The sequence below is a fragment of the Equus asinus genome, chromosome 21 (assembly GCF_041296235.1).
Source record: "Equus asinus isolate D_3611 breed Donkey chromosome 21, EquAss-T2T_v2, whole genome shotgun sequence".
Lineage (NCBI taxonomy): Eukaryota > Metazoa > Chordata > Mammalia > Perissodactyla > Equidae > Equus > Equus asinus.
This window is the reverse complement of record NC_091810.1, coordinates 78,297,913-78,325,493: the sequence shown is the minus strand read 5'-3', so window position 1 is coordinate 78,325,493 and position 27,581 is coordinate 78,297,913. Positions and strand designations below refer to the sequence as shown.

The 27,581-nt window shown below is 40.6% G+C and overlaps 1 protein-coding gene across 3 annotated transcripts in view; it reads right to left on the bottom strand.

Moving 5' to 3' along the window:
- COL6A6 (collagen type VI alpha 6 chain) overlaps positions 1–27,581 on the bottom strand; it is a 163,790-nt gene that overhangs the window by 92,485 nt on the left and 43,724 nt on the right. For all 3 annotated transcript variants that reach the window (XM_014859452.3, XM_044754109.2, XM_070493145.1), the window contains exons 6-18: positions 26,064–26,621; positions 23,244–23,819; positions 19,832–20,401; positions 12,303–12,646; positions 12,140–12,218; positions 8,037–8,191; positions 5,766–5,858; positions 4,462–4,515; positions 2,633–2,704; positions 2,521–2,547; positions 2,144–2,188; positions 2,002–2,055; positions 875–937 (exon numbers count right to left, since the gene is read on the bottom strand). In XM_014859452.3, coding sequence (XP_014714938.3) covers positions 875–937; positions 2,002–2,055; positions 2,144–2,188; positions 2,521–2,547; positions 2,633–2,704; positions 4,462–4,515; positions 5,766–5,858; positions 8,037–8,191; positions 12,140–12,218; positions 12,303–12,646; positions 19,832–20,401; positions 23,244–23,819; positions 26,064–26,621 — 2,690 coding nt within the window. The remainder of the gene's footprint in view (positions 1–874; positions 938–2,001; positions 2,056–2,143; positions 2,189–2,520; positions 2,548–2,632; positions 2,705–4,461; positions 4,516–5,765; positions 5,859–8,036; positions 8,192–12,139; positions 12,219–12,302; positions 12,647–19,831; positions 20,402–23,243; positions 23,820–26,063; positions 26,622–27,581) is intronic.

Here is a 27,581-nt window from a genome sequence, read left to right as displayed (position 1 = left end):
CTAAATCATAATTCATCAAAGTTTTGGAAACCGACTGACATGTGGGCATGGTGATGGAAGTCCTGTAGTCCTGCTGTTCCATCAGATTTGGCATATGCCCTACATAGGTGTGGGTCATATCTACTCAACTGGATTGTGTCCCTGTGAGAGCAGGCGCCTTTGTGTCATAAGTTTTGCCTAACATAATCTTAGCTGGCTCGGATTCAAGGAGATGCAGCTAATATTCTCAACTGAGAAAGATGCTTGGAGCATACAAAAAAAGAGATGGCTTTGTTTCTTCCATTCTGTCCATATGTTGAGGTACTCAGAGGAAGATAATAAAGTGGACTGGATTCCTTCACAGCTCTGAAGCACAAGGACAATTCTGAATATGTGTTCTCAAAAAATACATGCTGGCCCAGTGGCGTAGTGGTTAAGTTTGTGCACTCCACGTCAGCAGCCTGGTTTGTGGGTTCGGATCCCAGATCTCAGGCATGGACCCACACACTGCTCATCAAGCCACGCTATGGTGGCGTCCCACATACAAAGCAGAGGAAGATTGGCAAAGATGTTAGCTCAGGGCCAATAGTCCTCAAGCAAAAAGAGGAAGATTGGCAACAGATGTTAGCTCAGGGCCAAGCTTACTCACCAAAAAAAGAAAAGAAAAAGCACAAATGATGTGCAAGGCTTCTCACTGCCCATACTCACCCTGAATATGAATAGGATCTAGCACAAGGGATCTGCTTTTAAAATTCGACAACAATTGTGCCTGTGATGATTTAAACTCAGGATCGCTACCGTGGTACCTTCAAGTGGGGGTCTCTCTCCCTATCAGAAGTGCTGATGGGAACCAAGCCCTGATGGAGTTCACTGCCCGCACAGCCCTAGTACTTACAGGGTCTCCCCGCCGGCCCTTTGCTCCACGGTCACCAGAAATCCCCCTCCTTCCTGGGCTTCCCTATAGTTAATATAAATCAGAAGAAGGACAAGACAAGAATTTTTAATAACATTAATAAAAACGAGTTTATCTTCTCCCTGATTTGAATAATTAAATATTTTTCTACTAAAGTTATTCTTAAACTAGAAAAAGGAACAACCAAAGAATGGTTTCAGGTATCATACGAATAATTTAAGAGCAACCTCAATTATTTGTCACAGTGGTGAACTCTGTGTTCCAGACACATTTGTCATCTTCTTTAGTTTTTACAACTACTTTGTGAACCAGGTATTGTTTATTATCTTTCTTTTAATGAGGCAGCTGAGATTCAGAGGCATTATCCATTCTCTCCAAGGTGACTGCCTCCGCTAGAAAGTGGGTTTCTAGCTCAACTGTTCTGACTCAACTGTTCACACTCTAAAGACCAATAAAGTAGATGATGGAAGTCTGGCTGCTGTTGGTATCTGTTCTAGGCAGGAATGAGTGGCACACACCTTTAATGTGCTGCCCTGCACCGTTCTTGTGAATACCTTGCTGCTGCTCTTCGTGTGGTAGCTGCGTTTCATTAATGGCCCCAATTCTTCACTCCTCTCTGTATCTACACCCTTTGCCATGGAACTCTGCAGTGCCTTCCAACTGTAGTGGGCGAGATTCCCTACTGCTGAGTTTGGTCATGACTTGATATGGCCAACGGAAAGAGATGGAAGTGTTGCTGTAAGAGTTCCAAGCTGAGGCCTTGAGAGACTGTGTGTGTTTCTACTTGCTCCCTTGTACTTCTGCCATAGCCACGAAAAGGTCACAGCCAACGTGGCTAGGCATTTCTCTGGTCTCAGGAGGAGGATAAGAGACATGTGGAACAAAGCCCCAGGCAACAACAGACACACGAGCTGAGGTCAGCCATGCTCATCTTAGATCAATTGCACCTCTCAAACACAGTAGAGGTTTATCATTAAATGTGATTGTTTGTCACAAAGCAATTTTGTGGCACTAGCTGACTGACACACAGAGGGTAGCTGTTCTACTTTGTTAGTCACACCTTTAATTCCCAGTGCAGTTTTCATGTCGTCGCTTTATTGAATCCCTACCTGAGAGCCTTCATCACCTTTTTCTCCTTTTCCTCCAGCAAGACCATTGTCACCCTAAGAAACAGAAAATAAACTCAAATTCCCATTTTCCTAATGAGCAATAGCTCATAAGGGTCTTTATGGTACAAAGAGAAGTTTCTACCTGTTCTCCATTTAATCCATCAATTCCACTTTCCCCAATGTCTCCCTGAAAAGACAGATGTGATCAGAATAGAGTGCATTACATTTATGTGAAAAGAAGTCAGATACCAAACAAAAAGTCTAATTTTGTGTTCCATATGCAGCCTCCTTGTTAGGCTGGCCCTGGGTAAAACAAGGATTGCTGAGTAATAGGAACTGTCAACAGATAGTATATGTTGCCTGCAATAAAAGATAGAAATAAACAAAATGAAATGGTTGACAATAAAAAAAGAAGGTCAACAGAAACTTCATTTGGACGATCTACTGGTCAATAATCTCAAAAATAAAAATATTTCCAGATAATGATGGGCAGATAAATGGATATGTTTTGTACCATACCTCCTGTCCATTTAGTCCCCTGTTTCCCTGGAAATAAAAATGATAGGAGTGGTTAGTGTGGGAACGTGGAATAGATGTTAGGAAGACTTTACAATGTCTTACGCGACCTTACCTTAGGACCTTTGGCGCCATAACATCCCTTCGTACCCTGTTCTCCCACTGGCCCAGTGGCTCCTCTTTCTCCCTGGGAAAGAGTACATACCCAGATCAGCTTTTTCTATCATAATCTGGAATCTGTTTTGGAAATTTGACAAGTTTTATATTGGAAAAAATATGTGTGACCTCTTGTGGTTTACAATCCAGAATGTGTGCTATAAAAACTAAGAACAGAAGTAAATCAGAGCTACTCTGATGACAGCCCTTTGCTTTGGATCCCACTGGGATACTGCCCTGGGTGGGGTAGCATCTAAATAAAATAGACAGACCAACAACTGGCAGCTAAAATGCATTCTCAAGATTTTAGGAGATATTCCAGGAACAGAAAACTAAGAATTGATAAGACATCAGAGAAGGATGCTCCAGGTATGATCTAAGCAGGAGGCATGATTTCTAGACCAAAATGCATCTTCCCTCTCTCTTTCTTTCTTAAACCAAATACTGCCCCTGCAGTCCTTGTCTTGGTAACCTCACCAGTATGTGCAGTCTTGTGAACTGGAAACAAAGATGTCATCCTTAGCTTCTCTCTCCCCAGGTGGTTCCAAGTTATGTCACTGAACCTCCTTAACATATCCATTCATATTGCCCCAAACTAAGATTAGGATTTCTTTGTCTTGCACCTACCATTGCCAGACTTCTACCTGTAACTTCTGCCTTATCACCATCCATAATATTGCCTGACCATGCTTTCTAAACCCATACCCCCATCAGTTTTACTCCTCTGCTAACACCATTCAATGACTGCCCATCGACTGGAAGACACCATCCAAATCTTCTGCAGAGTATTTAAGGCTTCTAATAATCTGGGTCTTGCTTGCCATCTAACCTCCTCTCACTGTGTCCTGTTCCATGTTCCAGCCATGTTGACCATGTACCTTTCTGTAAATACACAATTCTCTCACTCAGTTACATACCCTCAAACACACTATTCTCTCTGTAATAGAATGTTTTTCTCTACAAACTTTGCCTGGAGAAATTTCTGTTTGTCCTTCAGATGTCTGGCCAAGCATTATCCCTTGTTGGTGGCCTTCCTTTCCCAAGCCCCAGCTGCCACCAAGGCTGTTACCTGAGGCTGTTAGGTATTTTTTTTGCCACACTCTGTCACACTGCACTTCATTTTACCTCTAGTATAATCCTTGTATATAACAACTGGAATCGCTGTTGTCTGATTTGCCTTTGAGATTAAGAACCATGTTTTTTCTTTTCTTTCTTTCTTTCTTTTTATTTCTAGGGCCTAGCACTGTTCCTGGCACATGGTAAGAAGCCTTAATATAGATTTGTTAAATGAATAAATGAATGGATGTGTGCATTTATGAGTAAGGTCTTTGATAAATAATGTGTAAATGGTAAGATGCTTAATATACAATTATTACATGAACGGATGCATAGAAGGAAGGCAGGAGTGATAGAAGGTTGGACAGACAGGTGGATGGATGCAAGAAAGAGTGAGGTCCTTGATAAACAATGTAGTGAGTTGTTTTACCTGTGCAAAATGCACCAGCAAGGGTGAAATGGCAGTGATTTGACTCCCCTGGTGAAGAAGATAACTTCTGCATTGAGTTCATTGTGCAATGTTGGTGGATAGTCAAAGAGGAGACAGTAGGTCAATAAACCACTAATGACTACCAGAAGCAAAGTCCAGTGAGGATTAGGAAAGACCCCAGATTTTGCACACAAATCCTTAGAATCTGACTTTTCTTGCTTCCTTCTGAATTGACACAAAAGATTTCATATTGTTGGTGTGTTCTTAAGAATAAACGGAACCGAAAAAAACTCTTGACTTACAGCAATGCCCTCCTCTCCCAGGTAGCCTTCACTGCCTTTTAAACCTGGGGATCCCTGGAAATAAGGAAAGGAGGAACAGATTAGTACGCCACACACCGAAAACCAGAGGTAATCAAGCAAAATTCTTCAACTTTACAGTTTTACTTTATGTAGAACAGTAAGAGTTTGGAAAAAATAGTCCTCCCTCCACAACCTAGGCTGCATTTATTCACATAAAAATAAATAGCATTTGGAGCCAGGCATCCAGATAACTCAAGGATGTGTGCATATGTGAGTCATAATATTGTCCATAAGTCTCTCTGGGGTTATATATAGAGCTAGGGTTTTTTTTTTTTTTTTTTCCCAGACAAATGTTCAAATGAACTCAGCTACATTTTCCCCGACAAACTAGAATTATCCTTTTTTCATTAAAAAAATCTTTTTTGGGATTTAGGCTGAACATGGAAAAAGAGACCACACAGATTTCTTTCTATTCTTTCTGAGCCCTGTTAAAAAAAGCAAAATCTACCATTCTCTTTATATGAAGTTGAAGCATTCAGGAAATAATTAGTCCAAAAACTTTTCTTCGGAGACACAGCAATGGTGATTTGGAAGTTACAGTGCTATCTACAAATTATTCAAAAGTCAGATACACATGTAAACAAGCAATACTGAAATCATTATTAAACACATTCACAGTCTGTTTATACATTATCTGAACACTTCCTAAAGCCCCAAATCATATTTTTACATAAGGGTACATAAATTTCTTTTGGTTAGGAAATATATGAATCTATTCTTGGTTACCATTTTTATAATTGGTCTGTTTTTACGTGTACATCTGAGGCAGCATTTTGGTCTGGCTAAAGCTGAATGAAACATCTTAACATCTTTTGCTATGATAAGGTGATCTGATGTAGCTTAATTTTCAGCAGACTACACAAAGTATTCCCTACTTGATTTAAACGACTCTGCAGTCATTAAAAACGGGAATTGAAATGACTTATTAGTACTCAGGAGGTTTTCATTATACAACATGAGAGAGCAGTTGATTTTTCTGCATCATTGTCATCACTGCTAGAACCCTGGATAAACTTAGCAGTTACTTCTCCTGAGACTTGTATAAAAAGTTTTTTTAAAAAGACTCCAACTTAGAACGCCAAGGAAAAGCCATGACTATCTAATTTGACATATAAAAATCATAATAAATGGTTCCTCAGAGGCTCTGCCTAGAAGTTAAAATCACTCCTTATTTCTACCTAAACCCATGCCTGAAAGACCTCTACAGTCAAATAAAGTGAGCCATAGATCTTAACTAAAATCACCTTTTTCCCTGGTGGTCCAGGATCTCCCATTGCGCCATCTCCTCCAATGCACTTGCAGAATAAACAGCAGCACGTCCTTTCAGCAACATTGACCTTGCAGGGGAGGGTAGGAAATACGTTGCATTTGGTGGCATTGCTTCCCAAATCACACACACAAGCTCAATGGTGTGATTCAGATGTCTACCACAGTTTCAGAAGCCTGTTCACCCACACCATGACTGCTCTAGAGAGAATGCATGAGACATTCTTTAGCTTCCATCTTTCCTTCTGTGAAATGCATTCTCTACATATGAGGAATTCGGAATTAACTCAAAGATGTTTTTGTGTTCTCAAAACGGTATCAGTTTAGCCATCCAACTCATTGCATACTAATTTATTAATGTGATTTCCTGTTCCCACCCTGTCCCCGAATTGACCACGGTGTTTTTGATTACCCTATATAATTCTGCCCCCAACATTTTGTTCAGTAAAATGCACGCATGCTGTTTTCTCCTTTTCCTGTCTTGTGAAATCTTTGTGTGCTAGAGATTTTAGACAGCGCCCAATGTCACACTACTTGGAACCAAGTCTGGTCGTAAACACTTCCAGAAGACTTTGCATGTGACAGGATTTCAAAAACACCAATTACATGTTCAACATTTCAGAAGCAGTTGCTGTAGAGAGTGGCAGCATGGTGAGAATATTCTTCTTTATTCTCTGGCCAAAAAACCATATTACATATTAAAAAATGTGAGTGAAATTCATCCTGGACCTAGTTACTCATCCCCTGAATAACTGACATATGCCACTGTATTTTTACAATTAACCTGCAAAATTCGTTTTTAGGAAAATTTTGTTTGCAGTAAATGCCATGCTTTGCCTTAGTGGGGTAGAATCAATCTTTATGTTGAGAAGTTTCCCATCAAAATTCCAGTGTAATGAAAAACGAGTCTCCATTTAGCAATTTCCCCTCATTAGTCGTTTCTTCTTATATAATGTTTCTTTTCTGACATTAAAAAATTCTCCTTTTTTCTGAAAATCTCAGAAAAACCAATAAAACTTGAAATGTGTGAAAACCAAATAGTAAAAACAAATTGAATTCTGTGATTTCATTTTAGATAATATTAATTTTCTTTGGATCACCAAAAACCTACAGCATCAAATCTTTTATTATTAACATTAAAATTGATCTATTTCTAAAATTAGATTTTTCTTATATACTGTTGCATTTACATGATATCTAAAAACTTACAAGCTTGTTCTGAAGGTTAACTTCCTCCCTCCACAAATTACCAATACAGATTTCAAACAGTAGTAGATAGAGAAAAATATACTTTGTAAAACAGATACTGTCTTCCCACAGAGAAAGGAACTCCAACAACTTCCATATTCTTTAAGTAATTATTTTTACGTAATTACTACACTGAACAAACTGTGTTCAAACATCTATTTATATAAAAATTCTACAGGTAGAAAATAGCAGGAGCTAGCACTTTATTGGAAAGTGTCCTGATATGCTGATTATAGATTTTTATAAATTATAAGCAAATTACCAATTATTAGCCATTTATTACGGTGAAAGTAGTGCCACATAACATGGTAACACTTCACCACTCTAGTTTGAATTCTGGTATATTTCTGAAGGAAATATGATTGAGATGCGTGTCATACAGGTGTTAGGTTCTAAAAATACATCATGAGGCGAAAATCTCAGTTGGTCAAGACAACCTTTAAAAATCTTTTGGTTGCTCATAAAGTACGACATATGAGGTCCATTGTCACGTCACTGGTTTTTCTTCCAACACTGGAATGGATTGCTGTTTCTTTAATTGAACTCTAAACTTAATTGGCTCTCATTTACAGGTCATGTTGCAGGGAAAATACATATCTTAAACACTAGAATCATACTCAGTGTGGTGAGCTGTGACACGTAGGATCCGCAAGGGATGTGAAAACTGGCTGGCTGAGGGAGCAGCCAATTTACCCTTAGATCTCAGATTTTCTTTGGCACTTAATGTTCATCGACTGCAATTCAGGCAGGATTGTAGGTGCTTTTTAAATTCTCCTTCCTTCTTCTTTTTTTGCCAAGTATATAAGTTAAATATGTGTTGACATATCTCTACTATATTACATTTTTTTCAAAACATGCCCCTATTTATGCTGTTCACTAAATTCAGAAAAGGCTTTCTTTGCTCGCAAACAGATTAGATCAAATTCATAAGCATAGGTATTACACCTATATACAAAACAAATAGAACATTTAAACTCAACAGCCTTTTCTCAATAACTTACCAGATGCTTTGACAGTCGGCTCCCAAGATCCCTCATTCCAATACTGAGCTGGGTCCTGTACTCAAATCCTTTCCCAAATTCAATGTAGAGAAGATCAGCCAGGTCACCCGAGTCAGGGGCTCCATCCAGAGCAACAGTTATAAGGGCATTCAGGCCTACCCAACACAGTTTAAAATTCTCCAGGTGAGATGGGTTTGATTATTTTAATATTTTTGCATCTGTATTTAAATTGTCATTCTAAGAAAACAGTTGCAAGAGAAACACTCATTTTATTGTCCACTTCCCCCAACCGAACAATGCAAAACTGACAACTGACAAGACTATAATCAGAGAACAAAAAGAATTACCTTTTTCAAAACTAATTAAATTGGAGACTGGGGAAATTATAATAGAACTTCCAGTTCCCTGATGATCTGAAGTGAGACAGTGAGTTTAAGAAGGTCCACAGAGCATGCTAGAGTACACAGGAATTCATAGATTAAGAAAGCAAGTTTTTGCCACTCAAAGGGGGATCCTTGGAGCAGCAACACTGGCATCACCTGGAAGTTTATCAGAAATACAGAATCTCAGTTCCCATCCCAGACCTATGGAATAAGAATCTGTATTTTAATAAAACCCCCAGGTGATCTGCACACACATTAAAGTTTGAGAAGCACAGCTCTAAATGACCTCACAAAGAATTGACAATCCAGGGGTCGGCCCTGTGGCCTACTGGTTAAGTTTGGCATGCTCCACTTCGGTGACCCAGGTTCGGTTCCTGGGTGGAGACCTACGCAACTCATCCGCAGCCATGTAGAGGAAGACTGGCACAGATGTTAGCTCAGGGTGAATCTTCCTCAAGCACAAAGAAGAAGATTGGCAATAGACATTAGCTCATGGCGAATTTTGCTCAGGAGAAAAAAAGAATTGACAGCCCAGTTGGACTTATAGGTGGCAAAAGACAGAAAGAGAGCTCTTGTCAGGCAATTGGAAACAAATGACACAGATTCATCCAGAGCTGTGGCTCATAGGCTTTGGGATTTTTATAGATCAGAATATTTCAAAGAAAACTTTTAGTGACTAATAGAGGGTTGACTTATTTTGCAAAGCAAGAACATTAAACGATGGCAGGAATAAATCTGGCAATCGTTATGGTAGAGGTAACCATAGCAACAACTGTGCTCTCATTTATTAATAGTTACTATGTGCCTGGAAGTTGGTTAAGTGTTTTGCTTGCGTTATCTTATTCATAAGATACAAATACAACCGTATAGGAATGTGCAATTGTAGCTCTATTTTACAGACAAGCAAACTGAGGCTTGGAGAGGTTAAATGACTGGCTCAAGTGACATTTTTAGGTTTTCATCAAGACAGCCCGATTCCAAAGCCTACACTCAAAGGACATTTTAATAACAAAAATGTACTAAGGACATGGAATAAATCTGGCTTTATGAAACCTGACTGCACTGGCATGTTTTCTCATTTTATTACAGATGAGTGAAGAATTCTTTGGATGGGACTTGGAAACCAACGACCTAGAACAGATAAAGAAATGTTCAAGGACTTGGCTGAATGAAGAATGCCTTCTTATACAAGTTTATATATGATTTTGAATGAATGATTTTGAATGAGAGGAAGAGGACAATGAAGAGAATAAAGTTCCAGGGACATAGGGGAGGCTTGGGTTCTAGGAGAGGAGAACAGAATGGTTGGCTGAAGTGGAATAAAGGAAGAAACAGCAAAGAATCGGGTGACCAGCTCACCCTTGTTTGCCTGGACTTTCTTGGTTTTAGTGCTGACAGCCTCTGGCTTGTCTCAGGGAAACCAGGACAGTTAGTCAGTCTTCTAAGAATTAGAAGGAGGGGGAGGAAATGGATGGTGGAGTGGGCTGGGATAGGCAATGAGGAATGTGGAGCCCATCAACTGGAGTTTAATGATCAAGAGAAGGCAAGCTAATGGGTCGTTAGTATAGGCTTATTTCTAAGGGAAAAAAATCTCACATCTGATTTTTCTTAAAAGTTCCAGGAAGTGTAAAAATGTAAGAGTTATGAGAACCATGGGATTGTTGATTTGAAAGAAATATGCATACAACTATTATTTATAACTGCTTTTCTCAGGATGGGGGCCTCCAGTCCTGTTCCTTTCAGAATTATCCAATAAATGAGTCATATGATCTTAAACACAGTGTCTTAAATTCCTAAAAATTAAGGAAGAAAAGATTTCAAAAATTGGGAGAATAAAGAATCACTGGGTAGACTCTAGAATATTAGATTTAAAAAAATTAAGAAACCAATCCAAACCCCAATGCACAGGGATTAATTATAAGGCAACGTCGACCACTGTGGATCCGTTTCTCCCGGTCTCTTGTTGTTCTGTGGTGATTGCACAGTTTATATATATAGACATCTGGCCTCAAGTTGGGGAGGCTCTCCTAGGTGAACAGATCACACGGCCCAGCAACACCTGAAATCGTATATGTTTAAATATGGGAATCCAGAGCTAGAGGTTCTCCTCGTCCATATTGAGAGCCATTTGATACTTTGCAAAGAACATTATGGTCATCATTCCTTTATCTCTTTCATTCAAAGATTTTGAATTTCTGAGGATATTCGAAATCAAGCTTCTGAAATTGAAACTCATTTACTAGTTTTCCTTTGGTAGGTGGAAGAAAGAGGACTGGTCTTAGAAATCTGGGTGTTCCAAGAGAAACTTCCTGGAGAAAACTCTAATGTTGTCTGCAAGAGATACATCTTTGCCCTACAAAAGCAAAGCTGAAATCAAAAAACTCCTACCCACCCAAACTAAACAGTCTAGGGTCTTGTTCTCAGTCTGCACTAATCTCTACACTATGGATCATTAAAAAAGGCCAAGACTTCATAGAATAAAGAGAAAGCAGCTTTAGTAAATAAAAGGCAAAATAGAAATCCTTGCTTTCCAGCTGTAAATCCAGTGAACTTTGTAATTTGTTTAAGATTGAGGAGAGAGAACCAAACAGAAAAGCCAAAATCCAGTTAGCCTCTGATAGGTAACCTGGGAGGCAGATATTTATGGCAGGTTCCCTAGAAGCAGAGACTTCGAGAGCGATGTGGATGAGCACAATTTATTGAGGAAGCACTCTCAGAAGAAAGGGAGTGAGGGAAGCAGCACAGGGCGGGGGCAGGAGCTGAGCAAGACGGTGTTTCAGTTGGAGGTTAGCTTCAGCCTGACCCCATGAGGAACTCTGGAGCATAAATTAAACCACAGAACTGGTGCCACTTTGAGGCAAAGATTCAACTATTTGTACTCTACCTGCTGCCCAGGGGTGGGGTAGGGAGTAACCTTCCAGGTGAGGCAGATTCCATTGGCCAAGGGAAATTCCCCAGAGAGACGGGAACCTGTGAGTTATTAGCAGTCAACACTCACAGCACCTGGAGCATGGGGGAAGCTGACTGGAAAAGGGGGTCCGGGTGGGGCACCAATAACATTCACTTACAGGGAAGTATTTCTATTCTTAGTCAAACCAGAACATGTGGTTGCATTTTTCTTCCACTGATTCATATTTTAGTAAGAACTGACAATAAGTCAGACAGGGCGTTAGTTCCTGAAGCCAAAAGCCTGGTGCCAGAGCTTTAAAAACTCATCAACACCATGGTTGGTCCATCTGTGGTCTGAAGGAAGGAACTGATTAGAGAGTCCCAAAACATGAGTAAACTTGTCCAACAAGTTTGCTTGCAACTCTGGAAATTCTGAGTGTTAGAAGAGAATAATCCAACTCTCCTATTTCTTGGTCAAGGAGAAATAACACAGTTTGCTCCTGCTGGCACTGAAGAAGTAGCAAGATTAGATAACGCAGGCTGGGGAGACAGGCACATTCTCCGGGAAAGCTTAGAAAGAAGAAATACAGTAATATGATAGAAAGAATAGGACGTTGTATTCAGTACTGTTTCATACACACAGGGCGTGAGAAAAAAAGTAGATGCCAAAATGTTCTGAGAGCTCATTTGCTCTGTCAAGTGCATACAAAGTGGAGAGGTTGGCGAATTCAGGGTTATTTGAGTGCCTGGAAACTTAAAGAGCCAGAATTGAATTCTGAGATTATAAAATTAATAAACACTCTTTTCCTACTCATCCCCCATGCTCAGTACCTTCTTTTCTAAGTTCATCAGATTTTTGTTCGAGTTTTTCAATATCATCATCCAATCCATCTGAAAACAAGAGAACCACCTAGGAAAGTGTTCAAAAAAGAAAAATGAGTAAAAAGAAGGTCATTGCAACTATAGACCAACAAATAAAATAAAATTAAGTTACCTTTCCTCGAGCGGCCGATTTATTCTGAAATGCGTCCCACAGAGAACTCAAGAGGTTGACGTTGAGAAGAGATGGTCCTTTAACCGTTATATCCTTCAAGCTGTTCAGTATGTTTTCACTATAGATCTCAAACTTGGGGGAATATTTTTCCATAGCATTGGTCACTTGAAAAGCCACACTAACCTGAGTCTCTGTGCCCACCTCACAGCTTACCCCATTGAGGGAGCTGATGGCACGTAAGATGTGTTGAAGGTAAGTTTCCATCCAAGACTGACCTTCAAGAAAAGTCTGCCCACTCTTCTGAGTTGCGATGTCAAATCCCACTACAACGTCCACAAAACAATCTAGGATTCAAGGGAAAAGCATATTTTATTAGATTAACAAATACCTTTATTTGACTTGGATTCTAAGTCTGAATCAAGGGACTTGAAATTCTTATTTCTATTTCAGTTATAAGTTGGGAAATAAGGAAGAGCATGAGCAAAGAATGGAAGATGCTAAGAACCACTCTTTTATAACCAATAAAATTATAAGCGTATAGTATTATTCTATTTTTAGTTGGTATAAAGTTTAGATGATTTTATAACAATTAAAGTTCTGACAGATTTTATTGTGGCCATGGGAAAAGCCATGTAGAATCATTTAAACATCCCTAAAATATATTGTGGAAATGTTAATAGTCTAAAATAGGAAATTCATATCATACTACTTAATCAGTTTCAGTCATTCAACAAACATTAAATTATAATAATTATAAGGGAAATATAAAAACATTTGAATGGAGAAAGTCATTTAGAAAAAAATAAATCACAAAAGCCTTATCTAAAGGAAGGGTTTTGATGATTTATCTTTGTAGAAAGAATCTCTAATTCCTCTTTTCTCTTCTAACATCCATTCAGAAAAGAAAAAGTGAGAAGAAAAATAAAAAATTCAGGAGATCCTTTGAGATCTTACTTGATTTAAGTCCTACAAGTGAAGAAACTGGGCACCAAATTACCCATATTCAACCTTGTCAAAGATGGCGCTGCCTTCAGAGCTCAGCCCCGCAGAAGCCAAAGCCACTGCCATTTGGGGGTTCAAGAAATACTAAGAGTTATTTGCATTTAAAGCGCTTCATTCTTATCCTTATTAACTCCAGGGACATTTAAGCATTGGAGAGACTAGAAGGGGCTTGATATTTTAAGCTGAGCCTCCTAAACAGCAGATAATTAGAGAAGGACAAAGTCATGTGACATATACACTGTTCTTTCAAGAAATTTTAGGTTGGCTAAAAACTTCGACATTTTCTAGCAAATTCAATACATATTGCTTGCTTGGTAAAATAAGGGGGAGGAAAGTTTATTTTTAATTTACTTTGTTTAGATAAGCAGTTTTTCACATATTTGTTGTGTGGCCGCTTACACTACCTCAAGAGACACTGATCAGTTGGACATTGCAAGTCTTTGAGAGCAAAATGTCAGTTTTGATTCTCAAAATAAGGGCCAATATCTTGATTCATTTTTAATGAGAAAAGAGTTGGGTAAGAGAAAAAAGAGACTTATTTGATAATCAGTTTTCACCAGGAGATTCAAGGTAAATCAAGGTTATCAAAAAATCTGAAAAGGTGGGTCTTATTTTACCATATTTACTTTATTGGAAAATCTCTTCTCTTATATTAAGAAAGTGTAATGAAGAGACAGAAATTAGTCAGAAGGAAGCATCAGAATATGTCCTTTCCAAAATTCTTCTTGAACCTACATCCTTTCATTTCTATCTTGAGATGGAAAGTTTCATTCTTGGATGAATATTCTTTTAACCCCTAAACAGAAAACCATTCAGTAACCAAAATACGTTACTGCCTTTAAGGAAAACAATCTCTTGTGAAAAAACAACCACTGGCAGAAATGCTAAAATGACACTGAGTGATCCTGGAAACTGTGTCCTATAAAAATCGAGTATTTTACCTTTTTGTCTAGACTACTGAAAGCAAAAACTCTAGGAAATAAGTTCCCTGTGTTTATTTAACTACTGCCAATTGACAAATGATTCCCTAATAATCTGATCAAAGGAATGGAATATGGGGAACAAGTCCGGAGTTCACAGCCACGTGTCTAGGTACAATTAGAAAGACGAGGCCATATTAACCAAGCGGCTCTCACGTGATGGCCTTGCTAACCCTACAGAGACAGCTGCCCTGCAATCAGGAGCCCTTCAAAGTTAACGAGAAGCAGGGATAGCTTTGGAATTGAGCTGGGGAGAAAGCTACAATCAGATTTCCAAAGAGAAATGATGAATGATTAAACAAGAAAATATGAATAACTTGGATTTCCAAAGAGAAATAATGAACAATAGAGGGTGAGAAAAAGAAGTCAAACTAGTGTTCTGAGCCTCTGCCCAGTCCTCGCAAACAGCAGTCGGGAAGCCTGGAGGGGGAGGCATAGAGTTTGGTGTTAGTCACGCAGCAGTCATGACACTGCGGCTGCTAAATAACTTCTGGCAAACCTCTTAACCTCTCTGGGCATTAATTTTCTTGTCTATAAAAATAAGGAGATTGTACATTTCAAGATAAAAATACAAAAGAACAGAAAAGAGTGGATTGGACTAGACAGAGTCTCATGGTTCCCTGCCAGGCCCAAAAGATGATTTTAATTATCTGACTTAGAAAGAAAGTCCTTAACTGGAGTTGATGATGGCAGATCCTTAGTATCAACAAATACTGTCAAGAAGGCAAGAAGGTAGGGTATATTAATAGGATTGGAAGACAGATTTCTTGAGAAAATACTTCAAAGAGGAATGTCAGGCTGTCGGCAGTTATTAGCTGGGATAGAAGAGAAAATTGTTTGGGGTCTTTGAAAGAAGGGGTATCTTAGATGAAAAAAGAGAAAGAATGATCTAGAAAATATAGTTAGATACCATAAGAAACCTAGTTTATATACCTCCTGGATTTACTTGGATCCTCCCGCCCCCTCCCCGCCCCCCTCCTCCAGGACCTAGACATTTGTCCAGTGGACAGCTTCAGCTGCCACCATTGTCTGGTCTCCCAACGCTGTGGTGGGGTGGACCAGGCTTTGACATAGCCTCTATCATGCTCACTGCAGTGGGGTCACAATGACTCTTGTGCCCACGTCCAACCCAACTGAACTCATGGGAGTTCCAGCTCCTTCCACTACTTCCAGCCTCAGATACATTGCACTATGGGTCCTGTATCTGGTTTCCCCTAAAGGGCTGAATAACATGATGCAATAGGGTGGGAGAGTTAACTCTCCACGTGGCCAACTCTGACCAATGAGAGGCAGTAGTTGAGAAGGAATCAGAAGATTAATCCCCTTGTGTATTTCCCCGACGGACTGGTCTATACAGTGGTTCTATATGGCTTCCTTGGTAAGGTTCTGCCTGACCAACGTACTGGTTATGTCTTCTCAAGGAGCTGTAGCTAGCTTGGTAACATACCGTCTCATATTTACTTTCCCTTCTTTCCTGTATGGCTTCCCTTCCACCCACCCTTGCTTCCCTGGGATTGTACTCCCCCTAAAGTATTAGCACATAAACTTTGTTTTGAGCTCTATTTTCTAGAGAACCTGGTTGAGACAGGAACATACAGAGATCCTTGTCAAGAAAAGCTGAAAATGACCATCCATTTTTTCCCCTTATATTTCTCACATTCCTTAAATCAAATCCTGAGGGTCTCTCTTACTTCGTCCTAACCAGACTGTGCTTTTGCCTCCTCTCCTTTTTGATTCATCTATCCGTGATGATGCATAAGATGAGAGGTGCTCTTCATTCTTTTGCTCTCTAATCATAGCTCCATGCCAAAAAAGGCAGGACTTCCCTATCCTGAAAACCGCCTGAAGTCTCCTCTAGGTGCTCGGAGTAGCCAGGCTCAAAGAAAAACCAGGAAAACAAGCATAAATGAGGTAAGAAAGACTTTGCAGTTTAGTTACTTAGAGGAATTTGGTGTATGTGGACACATTAAAGTTGAACATATCTCTGAAACGTTGTTAAAATATTTAAGTTCCTAAGCCAAAGAACTTGGTAAATTGTCCTCCTGTGAACTGATCCCATCACTGCATACATTTGCATCTATAAGATGCCTCAAGGTGCCCTCTGCAACACTCTATGATGGGAACTAATACTCATTGAACGTTTACCGCACGCTGTCTATTCATTAGCTCACATGTCTTCAGGAAACAGAATAAGGAGAAACTTTTCTAATATTCATTTTGCAGAAGAGACACTGTCTTAGAGCAACTGGCCTGAGGTCTCACCCTTATTACTGTGGATCTCACATTGGAGATTCAGACCCAAGCTTGTCTGGAGTCCATACGCTGAACTACCTTATTTGACCACTTCCTGGGTAGCCAGTGTGATAGGTTACTAGTTCTGCCACCAGCTTGTGACGTGGGCAGTGCTAGCTTAGCAGCAAGTGGTTTCCACAGGGAGCAGCAGCCGCGGGAACAATGTCAAGATACAAACCCATGATTTCTTACTAAGTCCCAGCTATTAATTCATGAAGCACAACACTTAGACACTAGCTCTTTATAACATCAGCATCAGATAACCTAGACATGCTAAATAGGCATCCTAAAATAGGCAGCATGATTTAACCAATAAATGGGTTGGAGTCAGACAGACTTTGGTTTCAAGATTCTGTCACTTCCTGTATCATCTGGGCCAGGTTATCAATATTCTTTTGAGCCCCAGTTTCCTCATTTATAAATGGGAATAAAAATACAAACCACACAGGATTTGGGAAGAATTTAATGAGATAACACATTTAAAATGCTTAGAGTACCAGGCTCGACCCTTCATAGATGCTCAAGAAGTATTCTTAGTCACTTCCTTCGTATCTCCACACAGCTGACCTTCCTTTCACACATGTTGAGTCATAATGTAGAATCAGAGAAACTCAGAGATGACGCAACTTTACAAATGGGAAAACGAAGAAAGGATAGTGACTTCTCCAAAGTGATGCATATTTTAATAAGAAACAAAGCTTGATGTTGAGGCTCTAAGTCTGGTTTTATTTGAACCCCACCAAGCTATTGTCTGATTTCTTTGACTTGGGGGTTCAGAGTTTAAGAAGAACTTGCATCCTCTAATATATCTGCACAGGCCTTTGAAGGTTTATCAGTGTTCATTCCAGCCTCATCTGTCCTCAGCCCACGGCTTGGCTACAAAGGCCTCACATTCTTGCTTGCTGCAGTAACGACTTCGAGTTTATCTCACTACAGCGTACTTGCCTGATTTACTTATTTATTTTTACATTCATGGCTCTTTCCTTTAAAGATAACTCACTCCCTACTTGGAGTGCATACTCCTGGTTTTCACTTTCCACGTGGTTTTCTTTCACTCTCTCAAGCAGAGACTAGATGGTTCCAAAATAATTTTTCCCTAATAATTGGAAATGGGTATTTCATGTGAAATAGGAAATTAATGTGGAAGCTTTGGCTGAGCTCACCGGACACATTCCAAAACATGAGGAGATCTTGAAGCGGGATTTATAAAGACAGTAGTCCCCAATCAATTATAGGATTCTTAAACTTCAGCCTGCACATCGGGTCTTATAACAGGTTTGAGCCCAGAGTTTAGAAGAGCATTTTGGAGAGAATGGTTTATGTGCTGTGAGCTCTCCCACCATGTGCACACATACACACACATACAAGGAGAGGTGGCAATTTCCTCTTTAAGCCAGGCAAGAAGAGCTTTAAAGAGATGACTTGGAGATGACCCAAGCCTAGGAATTCTAAGGAATAAGACACAGGATGGCAAGCTGCACTCTCTGCAAAGGAGAGGTGGCCACACTGGGGGGCCATAACTTCCACTGTTTATTGGGTCAATTGACATGTTATTGTTTCCCATGGGGCTGATATGGCTACTCATAAGAAAGAGCTGTTGTGGGTTCTTCTGATCTCCTGTCCAAGAAGGCTACCTGGAGGGGCAAAGAGACGGCAGAATAAAGCTGGAGGCAACACCAGATGTCCAGAGGCTGCAGAAGGCATAAGGGGACATCTGGAATTGAGGACATACTTACCTTTCTCAAGGGAACAATGGTTGAGAGATCCCCCAACAAATGTGCTTCGGGCGGGTGGAGATGGTGGGAGGAAGCAGGGGAAGCCTTTGAAGGACCCATGAATGGACCCAGCTTTAGACATGGGCTATCGTCAGAGAAAATCAATTCCTGACAAGCACCATCAAGTAAGAACTTTCCTGTACCTCTTTAGCTCTTTTCCCTTCCCCAGCCGATTCTGGCGAGGCCAGAAACCATCGTTAGCAAGAAGGGGGCAGGGCCTGGGAGGAGAGAGTAGAAGTGAGAAGTGGGAAACAATGAGTAAAACGCCAACCACGTGTGGCCTCTTCTCTGTGGCAGGTGAGCAGCCTGTGGCAGGCTGGGAAAGCAGAGTAACACTGAATGAGGTTTGAAGTTTTAATAGTTACATTGGATGGACACATTAATCACCAAAAAAAGTTCACTTATTTCCTGAAGGTGGCTAAGGGCAAGGGGATAGCCGGCCCCCATGAATAAATTTAATGGTTCAGTGGAAGACGAAAATGAAGTGACTTTATAATTACATGCCAGGTGTCATGCTTATTCAAAGGAAAGTTTAAATATCCATTTTCTCATTTAATCCTCACAATGATCTTTTGAACTAGGTGCTGCTAGCATTCACATTTTACAGAAGAGGAAATTAAACTTAGAAAAGTTAAGCAACTTGTCCAAGAAAAAATGGCCACCAAGCGAGGATTTGTAGCCAGGTTGCCTGGCTCCAGAGCTGCCTCTTAGTAACCATGCAGCTTGCCTCTCCCTGGTGGAAATACAGGGTTAACGTTTACTGTGGATAGTTATACAGAATCACAGCCAACCTGTCAGGAACCTTTATAAAAATACAAAAAGTTATCCCTCCTTCAAGACCTTCCCTTCCACCTGCTGGAAAAATGTCAAAAGGTGCTAATTTGTAAGAAGCCATTTACTAATTTCTGCAGTAAAGTTTCATAATAAAGATATAAACCTCCAGGGATGTTCCTTACATACCAATATGCAGCACTAGACAGGCCCATTGCCAGGCAACAAAAATTGGCAAATAGTTTATTTCTTTGAGGCGTGTTCTCTAACCTCTGAAACCAACCTGATTGTAAACAGTGGCCTTTTTCACACACCTTCTCAACTCGAGGCATTTCCATTCACAAAGGGGGCATGCGCTCCCAGGAGACAGGGAGAAAAGAGAGATAAGCTCTCAGATGTCCTATTTCTCAATCCCTAAGTCACAAAAATTACTTGATAACTGTGAAAAGTTCAAGCTGAAAGCCAGAGGCATAAATCTAAATTCTTCACCAGCCCCAGGGGATGTAAACAGAGCTTGAAGAAAATGTCAGTAAGACAGGGAAAGATAGATGTTGGAATCCTGGATTAACAGCAATTCATCTCATAAAAATACTTAGCATTTTTAGTAAAAACACATCTTAATGAGAATACTAAGGAATTTTAATAGACCGCAATCTCCCTTTGAAACAAAAGTGTAAAATGGCAGCTGAAGGGCACATGAAATACTTACTGCTCTCTCCCCCTGTGGTACAGATGTTGCGAACTATCCTCTTCTTGACCTTTCTCAGTTCATCGAAGTCATGAACCGTCAGTTTTTTATCTGCCGTCCCAGTGATCTGAATGAGCTGCTGGTCATCCACATCCCCGATGCCCACGGAGTAAATGTTGATCCCTTTGCGTCTCAGGTCCTCAGCAGCCTGAGCCACCTCATCTTGGGACTGGCCATCTGTGAGAACCAGTAACACCTGTGGGGTACCTGCATTTATCCGGCTGCCCATGTCTGGTCGGAAGTAATGCCCCACCCGCCGGAGTGCAGCACCAATGTGGGTATATCCGAAGATCTGCTGGATCTTTTCAATCTGAAATGATATCTCCTCTTTGCCTATGAAAGTTCCCAGTGGAAACTCTGGCTGGTAGTTATGGCTAAATTGGGCCGCTCCTATACGCACTCTGTTGACAGTGACATCAAAGTCTTGAACAACGGATGCCAAGAATGCCTTCATCTTCTTGAAGTCATCTGGATGAATGCTATTTGAACCATCCATGAGGAAGACAAGATCTATCTGTCCAATTTCACAATCTACAAAGAAGAGGAAAGGGAAGAACAACAAAAAATCAGATCATTATTCCTTCTTTAACCGAGTAAGAGTTAATTAAATGTTTGCAGCTATACAGAAGTGATATTTCTGAAGGTAGTTTCTTATCTTTTGCCACCCTGTGGTCACATTAATTGAAGAGGAAATAAAAACAATGAGTTCATAAAGGCAGCACTAGGCATGAACGAGGTCACACAGCCTTTTATGTTTCTCTTGGCTTTTCCATTTGGTCTTGATGAGGATTTTTAGGCTGCTTAATTTTAAAATGGTTTATGATGAGGATTTTTAGGCTGGTTACTTTTAAAACTGCAGATGAGAAGCAGGCTCCGAGGACTGGAATTTTGCTTGCCCTTTTGAGACATTTGCGTTTGTGAAGGAAGGTGGGATGACCTTGTAGGGACCTGAAATTGGCCACCCCAGGATATGTCTCTTTGGCATCAGGATTGTTTTGGGCTGATTGCTTTTGATGGGCTGGGACAGGGAAGGAGGCTCTGGGGAATGGAACTTGCCCTTGTTGGGACACATTTACATTTGTAAGGTAAATCTCTACCTGTAAAACGTGCCTCCCTCTCTGTACCAGGAAGAAGAGGAGAGATGACCTTGTCCCTAGAAACTCTTAATGGGGAAGGCAAGAACTTAAGTTGGTTGCTGTCTGGCAATCTCATGTAACTGGTTTAGGGTGGTGGCGTCTAACCTTTCTAACCTTTACTTAATCCGATTTGATTCTTGTCTAAAAGTCATGGGATCACCCAATGACCAGACCCCACCTGCACTGATACCATTTTAACTTTTTTTCATGTTCTTTCCTTTGTCTTCGTAAAGAGATGACTCACATACCTATGCCTTAAATTTAGCCCTAACCCTCAACTCGGGGCAGCAGCAGGAGCTCTGACTGCCCGTGGGTCCTGTCCCCACGCACCAGCTCTGCCTGCCCATGGGTCCTGTCCCCATGCCAGCGGGGGCAGCAGCAGCGGCCCTGCCTGCCCATGGGCCCTGTCCCCATGCTATTCTATTCTCTAAATAAAAGAGCACTACTGCCAGATCTTGACAGTCCAAGAAATCTTTCTTTCGACTCCTCGGCTCACCGACCCCACATCATTTCCACACCATTTTCTTCTCCAAGATGCCAGAGAATTGGGGGTGGTGCTACAGAAAACTTGTTCTCACCTGCAATTTAGACTTAACCCTTCCAGAAAGCCTAGTGATAGTAGTAGCATAGCAAGAAAAAACAAAATAACACACATCCATTTAGAGATTCAAATAAAGAGACAGATGGTCTGTATCATTGACTGGGCCACCTCTGGCCAGTTGAGCCAGTAAGCACTTTTCTGGTTTATTAAGGCAAACTGAGGTTTTAAAATCATGCCTTCTGGCCTATATTTCGTCAGTTTTTCTCTTTATCAGCCTCCTTTCTGGTGTATACAGGCAAAAGTATCTACTTGAGAAAAATATTTTTGACAAACAATGCAGTACAGTTTAGACATGCTTCTCCTGTATTAACACAGCAAATACAAAACAAAAATATGAAAGACCATTGCCAATGAATGAGTTATGCTTGGCACATGCTCATGTGTGTTCCTTAGCCTTCTGGTAACCATTATCGTTTCCTTGAATTCCCCACAGATTTCACCACTGACCCAACTTAATTAATTCTCATTTTAGCATCAGAAAACATTAAAGTATATGAGATTCCTGTGGTCAAGATGAGCAAGGAAGAAATAAAAAGAAATATGGTAAATAGGTCCTTCAGGAATTAGTTAACTCATTAAATTCATTTGTTTCAGATTCAAATAAAGGAAATAAAGTACTGATTTTCTATTCAAGGGAGAACTTTCAATATAAAAACTCAATGTCACCTTCTACAGTGGACTTGAAAAGGCCAGATAGAATTTCAGGCATTGGCCAACCAAAGGTAAGAGATTTGTCCCAGTTTTCAGTAAGACCTAGACAAATTTTGTTAGTTTTGTGAAAGAAAAAGATAATATGTAGCTGCATTCTAAGGAGGCAAGGCATATATGAAAACCAGAAAAGTTAAATAACTTTTAAAAGGAACTGCACCAAGATGTTGGAATCCTAGACGAACAGCAATTCATGTAATAAAAATGCTTACTATTTTTAGTAAAACACATCTTAATAAAAATACTAAGGAATTTTCATTGATCACAATCTCCCTTTGAAACAAAGGCGTAAAATGGCACCTGAATGAATGGATGAATACATATGTACGTACACACACAAATAAATGTGGCAATGCAATCTCCAGCTGCTGAAATAGAAATACAGCAACCAGGCCAAACTAGATCTCACTGTCCTCTGCTCTGGAAACATCTGAGGCTGGAACACAGTGATTAATATTGGGCTCCATGTTTTAAATAAGCTTGTGCCATAAAAGAAATAGGTGAAGGAACTTGGGGCTTCTAGCCTGGAGGAGAGAAGACTTCAGGCAATGATTGCTGGGTCTGAGGAAAAGATGAAATTTGATTTGTGTAAAGAGCAGGAAGAAGAACTAGTGGGAGGAAATGACATGCAAACAAATCTGTGTTTCAATAAAGACTGTACAAAAATGATGAATTCCCCATCACTAGAAGAGTTTAGGCAGAAGTGAGTTGGCATGTTGTAGAAGGTATTCCCCTTTGCGGAGGAGGCCAAATGAAATGTCCTTGAGGTCTTTCCAACCCTGCGGTTCTATAACATGGAAGCTCTATGAAACAATTAGCGCTTCTTCTCTCCTCTCTGGAGAACTTGCTTCCGAGGGCTATTGCTTTGGTTTTTCCCTCATTTGGACCTGTGCTGATAATTAAGAAAAACTTAATTGACAAATCTTACCTACTTTTGAAGAGTTACACACACTAGCTGACACATCTGAAAATATCCCCTTTAGGCCTCCAAAAGTCTCCACGAAGAAGTACTTGTCACTCGATCCTGCCATGGCCAGCAGCTCCACGGGATTGGCACCAGCAATTCCCACGGCCAGGACAAGAATGCCTTTGTCCCGCAAGGCCTTGGCTGTGGCATTGAGCTTGTCTGCATCATGCGATTCCCCATCAGTGATCACAATGAGGACTTGGGGGACGCCCCTCTGCAGGCGGCTGCCCCGGGCTTCGGTGAACATGTGGTCTGAGAAGGCTAGTGCCTCAGCGGTATAAGTGTTGCCCCCCATGGGCTGGTCATTCTGGAGCACGGAAATCACCTCCCACTTTGTGCCAAGGGTATCCAGATAGAATAGCACTTCTGGGTCATCAGCATACTTCAGAGCCCCAAACCGGACCTGATTCTTGCCAACATCAGCTTTTTTCACCAAGTCAGTCATAAAGTCCTTCATGATATTATATTCATCATAGTCAATGCTTCCAGAGCTGTCAATCACAAATACAACGTCTAAAACTTCAATCCGCTTGCATTCTAAAAGACGGGGAGAAAGAAAAACCATATGAGGTTAGCTTTGGACATCATGGGAGACACCCCTCCCCGACCTGTTTTTTAATTGCTGGTGTCTCCTCTCCATGAGGTCAAGCTGTATATTAGAATGTCTGTTCCCTGGATAACAGACACAATGCACATACATTTGTGCTGCCAGTATGTAATAATCCTCAATTAGGTGAGCTTATAGGATAATGCAGATGTGAAGTGAAGCCTATTGTAGGCAGCAGGAAGGGGGAGGCAACAATCATAGGATCATGAGGAATAACCATTTCAAATGCTTCTGGACTAAAAAACAAATCACAATTCTGTGGAAATTTTCCTGCCTAGCTGGTTCCTTCAACATGTGCTTTCATTTATACAAATTTGTCGACTTTTTCCAAGCCACAGGGATCATGCGGTGTTACTCTTAAGATAAACCTTGGGGAAATGACCAAATGAAATGAATTTGGCAACACTGTATATTTTTCTCATGGTTATATGATGGCTGACTTTTCAAGGTTACATTTTCTCCCTTTCTGACTTTCTCGAAACATTATCTATTTTCATTATTGGGCCTCATTATAGAAATAAACCCATTTCACACTTGGCCCAACTAAGTCGTCCTAGCATGACGTTCCTGTTAACTTTTAAAACTTTGGGTCAGTGCCATGGAAAAGTAAAGCAGGAAAGACCCAATTACTACTTAATCCATGTGTGTGTAGCATACTTTATCTAAAGGTGCAGACTTCCAAATTCGAACTCATTCATTCAGGAGAAATGGAATTGTAAGACGGTTAATAATTTAGTCCTTATATAGCACAATCTCTCTACAGGCCTTAGAAAGGTATGTTTTAAATGTTAACTCACCCATTCTGGAGGAATGGAATTGTGAGAAAGTACCCCCTCCAAGAGCTTACCACATTTCCTTCTTGCGCCAGCTACTTGCTTACTGTGTGGCAGGGTTATTGAAAATGTACTCACCTCACTAACTAGAGGCCATGCGTACGGAAGTTACAAACCCAATTCTCAATTCCCAAATCCTCTAAAGGCTGGTTCCACAAAAAAACAGACTACCTCTCTCTGCCCTGGGGAGCCTGCTTGGATGACCCACGGGCCCGGGGGCCAGATTGCTAGTGTTGGCACCCTTGAAAGAATTCGGATTTGTTCTGGGTGGAATCACCAGGAAATACAATCCAGATGACACCTCTTTCCACAAAACACAGACCACAAGCATGAAACCTTCTAGTGGGAGTTGAACAGAACTGTTCTTTGAATAGCAGAACATGTTCCTCTCTTTCCTCGAAACTCCATTAAGATCCATCTCCTTTAGATCCATCTAAAATCCACAGAGATTCTTCTGAATGCCTCTGTCACCAAGGCCCGTGAATCACAGTATAAATCAGTTCCTTGTATTTGCTGAACTTTCATTTTATCACTTCCATTATTCTGCAGTTTCATGGGAGGAGAATGGCCACTATGTTATTACTTCCTTGGAAGCATCCATTACTCATGTTCCCATACTATATTCCTCCTTTATAGGATTTAATAAATATTAAAGTGTTTCTACAAACATTATCTCATTTTATTTAAGTACTGGATTTTTAAAAATTGTAAAATAAACATATGTTGAATGTTAGGTCAAAGGGGGGTCACCTTGCCCAGGAGGTTATGCCCCTCTACTGCCTGCCTCAGCAGCCCACATGGAGCCCAGGGACTCAGGTTATATGAGGCTGGGCCCCTGGCCTCAAGGAGGAACCAACTCTGATGTACTTCATGCTCTAGAGTTCCCCCTGGGATTTGGCTGAAGCTAGACTCCAGCTGAGACCACATCCTCGCCTAGCTCCTACCCATGCCCTGTCCTGCCTTCCTTTCCCCCTTCTGGAAACACCTCCTCAATAAATGACTTCCACAAGAACCCCTGACTCAGCTTCTGTTTCTCGGGAACCAGACCTAAGACTTGGTATGATACTACTTTTCTTAAATAGAAGATTCATCACCCTAGTACTCTTTATCTACAAAAGGGAAAGAATCTTGGTGGGTCAAAATTGTTCCTTACTGTCTAATTCAACCTTCTGTGGAAGAAAGTTGCATTTTGTATTCAGTTCAAAAGCCACTAGGATAAACATTTCAATTAAACAAAATGTTTACAATATTCAAATAGTAGTCTACTTAATTCAAGAAATAATGATTAACATGGACATGTGGTGTTTGGATAGTCTCCTTAGTGGATATGCCCATGCCTACCTTCACGGGGGCTGCATATTCCAAAAACAAGATCATCTTCAATGTGCTGTAGAATGTCAAAATTCTCAACATAAAAAACCATCTCCGGCCTCCCGCTGATCTCCTCCAGCTGGGTGACGTTGGAGCCAAACACCCCCACAGAATAGATGATTATGCCTTCTTGCCGAAGTGCTACTGCTGGGTCCTTGACTATGTCCTGAGCTTCACCATCTGTGATGAGGATGAGAAACTTCCTGACGTTTGGCCGGGCCCCCTTGGCAGGGCTGAAGTACTGAGACACAAAGGTCAGGGCATGACCAGTCAACGTGGTTTCTCCAATGTGAGCCATTCGGTCTATCGCGTCTGAAATTTCACTTTGGGACATGTATCTGTTGAGCTGAAACTCTTCCTTATTGACGTGACTGAACTGGACTACACCGATTTGCACCCGATCTGCCCCAATCTGAGATTTGCTCACCAGATTTTTCATAAATATTTTCATTTTGCTGAAGTTTTCAGGACCTATACTGCCAGAACTGTCCACCAGAAACATGATGTCAGCTTTCATCTCTTTGCAGGCTGCACGGGAGAAAGTGAGATGTTTATTCAAGTTGGTTTTGTGTAAAAACGAGTGGACAGGAAAATCCAAAACACGAATAATTCTATACTGATGTTAAGTGTGTGCTTGGTAAGGATTGTTAGCAGGTAAATAAAGCATTGAAGACAAAGAAAGTGAGACTATTCTATCTGTTATTTAGTAATTTGCTTTAATATATAACTCAGGGTTTCTCAACCTCGGCACTACTGACATTTTGGACGAGATAACTTTCATTGTGGAGGGCAGTCCATGCGCTGTAGGATACTATAGGATGTTTAGCAGCATCCCTCACTTCTACCTGTTAGATGCCAGTAGTACTTCCCCAGTTATAACAACCAAAAATGTCTCTAGACATTGCCAAGTGTCCCCTGAGGGGGCAACATCATCCCTGGTTGAATACTACTGATCTAGCTCTACAAGATTTCATAAAAGTTTTACAAAAAGGTAATTTAAAGATTGGCACCTGAGCTAACAACTGTTGCCGATCGTTTTTTTTTCTTCTTCTTCCCAAAGCCCCCCACTACATAGTTGTATATTCCAGTTGTAGGTCCCTCTGTTTGTGGTATGTGGGACACCGCTTCAACATGGCTTGATGAGTGGTACCATGTCTGTGCCCAGGATCTGAACTGGAGAAACTCTGGGCTGCTGAAGCAGAGTGCATGAACTTAACCACTCAGCGATGGGGCTGGCCCCTAAAAAAGTAATTTAAGTAAACCTGAAGCACTCCTTGTAATCTGAAATTGTTGACTGTATTACACATGCAGTGTCTAATCACATATCTATCCTAGTGGGGATTTGTGGGAGGAAGCTAATTAATACTTATTTGGGAGAATGCCTCCATATATCTTTAATATTATCTTCACATATTAACTAGAGCAATACTATAATCGGCCCTTAGTTTTGTTCTGGAGAACAAACATAGTTACACAGGTTCACAAATC